General features: G+C 36.8%; 1 protein-coding gene across 1 annotated transcript in view; it reads right to left on the bottom strand.

The window, feature by feature from the left end:
• Positions 1–1355, bottom strand: part of LOC107713897 (thrombospondin type-1 domain-containing protein 4-like) — a 7371-nt gene extending 6016 nt beyond the window's left edge. The window contains exon 1 of the mRNA XM_016519548.1: positions 1146–1355. Within this exon, the coding sequence (XP_016375034.1) occupies positions 1146–1355 (210 nt within the window). The remainder of the gene's footprint in view (positions 1–1145) is intronic.
• Between the last annotated feature and the right edge of the window lie 3420 nt (positions 1356–4775).

Here is a 4775-nt window from a genome sequence, read left to right as displayed (position 1 = left end):
GGCAGCGCTGCATGGGACTCGCTCGGGAAGAATGTCTCTAAAGAAGTGTGTTTTTGGTTGTAAGGGAAAGATAACTTTGTTCAGCTTCCTAAAGAACCCTAACGTTATGTAAACAGTGCATGCAGTTTGTTTTTCCGGAGCAGCAATGCAGTTTCACAAGAGTGTTTGTTGACGTTTTATAAACAAGGCCCAGTTCGACGCTGGATTTGCATATCGTTTGATACTGAAGGATGGAGGGGTCCCAGCTGTAAAAGATCCCGGTCATGATTCAGAACTGCAGACGGTAAGTGAAACTGCATCAAATGTCTTTTTTGTTGGCAGTCGGAGCTCAAGTGCTCGTCAATCATTAGCTCCGCCCACGGCGCGCCTCCAGGAGCTCGGCTTTTTCCGGAGAGAATCGTAAAGCTGTATCTTTCTTTTATAAATATGATAAAACTAAAGACTTTTTGGAGATATGAAGGATGCAGTACTACTCTATAGGTACTCAAGATTAACATGAGATTGGGTGAAACGGTGTGTGTTATGTCCCCTTTAAACTAGTATCACAAATTAAATATTGATAATTAAACTAGCAAAAAACAGATAACTAAACTTGTATGACTACCAAAACTACTCACACCCAAACTAGACAAATACTGATAATTAAACTAGTATCACTGTTTAAATATTGATAACTAAACTAAATACCGATAACTACAGTATGACTATCAAACCTAAATAAACTTGTATGATTGATTACTATTGATACCTAAATTAGACAAATACTGACACTTTAACTAGTATGACTACCCAAACTATTGATACCTGACCAATACTGGTATTCAACTAGAACCACAACATAAACACTGATAATGTGTGTATTTTTATTAATTTAAAATACTTTCTGGTATTGCCTCATACTGTTTCATGATATAAGCCGTTACAGGAAAATGATAGAGTTTCTAACATGAGTTAGGAGAAGCGTTATATTCATATAATATCATCATCAATAAACACAATAGTCATGTATAAACATAAAGTAATGGCTTATTCCTTCCATCCATTCCTGCAGTAAACCCTCCCAGTTCAGAGTTTGTGCTCCATCACACACAAGCCATATCTGTCTACCTCTTTCCACATTACTGTGTGTGTGTGTGTGTGCTTACGTATAGCTGCAGCTGGGCTGTTGTGGGTCCAGGAGCGCTGAGGGTTTCTCCTCTCTCTTCTCCCTGCTCTTGAGGCCCAGCTTTGGGTCGGCTGTACAGGAAGGTAGTTCCTCCTGCCTGATACTCTCCCGGAGGATCGACCGCCCAGCGTCCGTTCACCACCGACTGACCTGTTCCACTGCGCAGGGCTGCAGACACAAACACGTGCATTAATGAGCTGCTCACAATCACAACATACAGACCTGGGCATGATCTTAAAAGATTTTTTGAGATTCATTCGACAGCCATTATTTGTTTGTGGAACGGCTGTTTTTAGCTGTCTGTAATTACAGACCTCAGTTCTGCTTGTGATGAACTTTTTATGAGTTTCCTACCATAATCACACATCACATGCAACTAGGAATTCTCCTCTAAGATGTTCATAGCAAGAGTTTCAAAGAAAGAGGAATGAAAAAGGAAGGATGCAGCACAAACATCAGGAAACTAAAATTAAGTAAATCTGTATGGTACTCATTGGCCCACCCATGAAACAGCTAACAGCTAATAATGAGATCTCTTTCATATCTCAATTGCTTCACGTCACCTTTCATTGAGAGCAAATGTAAATCTTAAACTGTGCTCAGATTTGCCCAAGACAACAATAATGGCAATCAAACATGAGAGATCTCAATATGAACTCATAATTATTCATCAAATTCTTCTGAGACCTAATGATCAGAGCTGTACAATTCACAACACACTGATTACACTATAAATGACACATAAACAAGATCAATACAAATACTACATCAGTACTGATACTTACACAAGTGTCATTAAACTAGTGATACCTAAACTACATAAATACTGACACTTAAGCTATACGACTACCCAGAACAACTGACACCAAAACTAGACCATTACTGATACTTAAACTAGTATCATGACATGAATACTGATAATTAAACTAGACAAACACTGATAACCAAAGTAGTATGAATACCTGGAATGCCAAAACTACTTACACCCAAACTAGTCCAGTACTGATACCAAAACAATTATTATTGACTGATACAGAAACTTGACAATTACTTAATACTTAAACTATCACTACTTAAATACTGTTGATTAAACAAACACTGATAATTACATTGCCATTACTTCACAAACTACTGACATCCAACCTAGAGAAATATAGATACTTACACTAGTATGACTACTCAAACTAGTGACACCTGAACTAGATCAATACTGATACTTAAATTAGTATTACTAACCAAACTACTGACCCCTAAACTTGTGAAATATTGATACTTAAACTGGTATCAGTAAACAAGTGAGACTTAAACTAGACCAACACTGACACTTAAACTAGTATGACATCTCATACCACTGACACCTAAACTAGTCAAATACTAATACATAAACTAGTATCAATAAACAACTGAGACTTAAACTAGACCAACACTGACACTTAAACTAGTATGACATCTCATACCACTGACACCTAAACTAGTCAAATACTAATACATAAACTAGTATCAATAAACAACTGAGACTTAAACTAGACCAACACTGACACTTAAACTAGTATGACTACCAAAACTACTGACACCTACACTAGACAAATACTGTTACTTAAAATTAGTATCACTAAACTAGTGATACTTAAACTATATAAACTAGTTTAGGTATCACTAGTTTTGTGATACTAGTTTTACTAGTATCACTAGTAAACTGATACTTAAACTAGTGATACCCAAACTAGACAAATACAATTCTTCTTCTTCGTCTTTTTTTTTTTTACATTTTCTGAAGAGTTTTGCTTGTGCAAATGATCATTTACGTGCACTTGTGCAAAACTGTCTGCAGTGATTCTGAATAATTGTGGGTGGTTTCCAGGGCACTGCTGAGGCCAGGTGCTGTTTGCACAAACGTTGCAGGATGACGGACACACACACACACACACACACACACACACACACACACACACACACACACAGACCTATAAAACTCAGTGCTAGAGGAAATATAAACAATAATAACAGTGATAGTTAACACCTCTGATGCAATAAAACTGGGTCAGACAGAATCACAGAGAGACACAGGAGAGAGCAAAGCCAAAGCCAAAAAAAGGATGTCAGAGAGAGAAAAAGAGCTGATTTGTCATGTAACCTGGTAAGTGTTTTGTCTACTACAGCAGTCTGCCTCCGGGGCACAATCACACTGTACTAGAACACACAGAGAAACGGACCTGGGCATACGGAGAAACAAACACAGACATGTCCATGAGTCTGACTCAGGGTCATATTCACTTATGAAAACATGCCTGCATTACCTAATCCAGCCCAGAGAGATCCTCCAAACCCCACGCACCATCAGCCATGAATATGTGCATTCTTGAGTCATGTTCAGGCTAATATTAAGATGTAATATCAGCAATATTAATATTAAGAGGTAATATCAGCATCCCTCTCAGGACAGTGACTCATCGCTGCCCCAAACGCACTGCACGCTCAAACCATGGAACATTTTCATCTGAATTTAGACATACACGCTCTAGATCATCTGTAGTGATCAACAGCAGCTGTGAAGAATTTAAAAAACATCCCTCTGCTCATGATCGCTGTTGTTTATGAGCTGAACGTTTGGCTGGAGGTTTGAACTCTGAGCTGAGGTAAAGTCGAGGAACAATGACCAATTAACACTAATCTCACATATGCAGGTAGAAACATATCCTGTTATGTGATGTATGCGAGTACATGCATTCACAGTCACACACACACACACACACACACACACATGCACGCACTCATGAATGTGATGATTTGTGTCAGGACAAACATCCACTGCTTTGAATTAAGCTAATCATAATTCCTAAAGACTAATCCAACTAAATTCTGTCATCATTTATTCACCCTATGTTGCAAACCCTTTTGTCAAACAAAAAAGAAGTAGTTTAGCAGAATGTTCAGGCTGCTCTTTTACTTACAAAGGAGTAAGAACACTAGGGCTGTCAAGCTCCCAAAATGACAAAAATGCACAGACTGAAAAAGTGAAATGTCATTATCTAAATTCAGTTTGGTTGATAAAAAATAAAACTCCCGAAAGGACAAAAAAAAAAAAGAATAAAACAAAATAAAATAAAAAATGACTTAATAGTATTTGGCGTGACTTGGCTTATTAATGTCTTTCAAAACAAACATTCATGTCCTTATTTATAGTAAGTAAATGAAATTAAACATTGATTAACAAAACGTTTTTAGTTTTACCTTAAGTGAAAATTCTACTTTCATATTATATGATATTATTATATGATAAAAGGTGTGCATTATAACTGAGACCTACATCAACACTTTAGAGTTGGTTGTGTTACTGTAAGTCATTCTCCTCAAATGCTACTGAGCTTTAAATTATGATATATTTTGTGTTTGAGCCCATTCAGTAGTAAAATAAACAGCATATTTATATATGATTTGACAGTTTATTTTAATAATCTAAAAGGTGTGCATTATAACTGAGACCTATATGAGCACTTTACAGTTGGTTATGTACTGTAAGTCATTCTCCTCAAATGCTATTGAAGTTAGAAAAGTGTATACCAATGTCTTATGTAACTTTAGAGACGGTCCCTTGCGATATAGAATATAG

Source organism: Sinocyclocheilus rhinocerous, unplaced genomic scaffold, assembly GCF_001515625.1.
Source record: "Sinocyclocheilus rhinocerous isolate Xijiao unplaced genomic scaffold, SAMN03320098_v1.1 scaffold1470, whole genome shotgun sequence".
In the NCBI taxonomy this organism is placed as follows: domain Eukaryota; kingdom Metazoa; phylum Chordata; class Actinopteri; order Cypriniformes; family Cyprinidae; genus Sinocyclocheilus; species Sinocyclocheilus rhinocerous.
The sequence above is the reverse complement of the archived record's forward strand: the minus strand, read 5'-3'. Positions and strand labels throughout refer to the sequence as shown.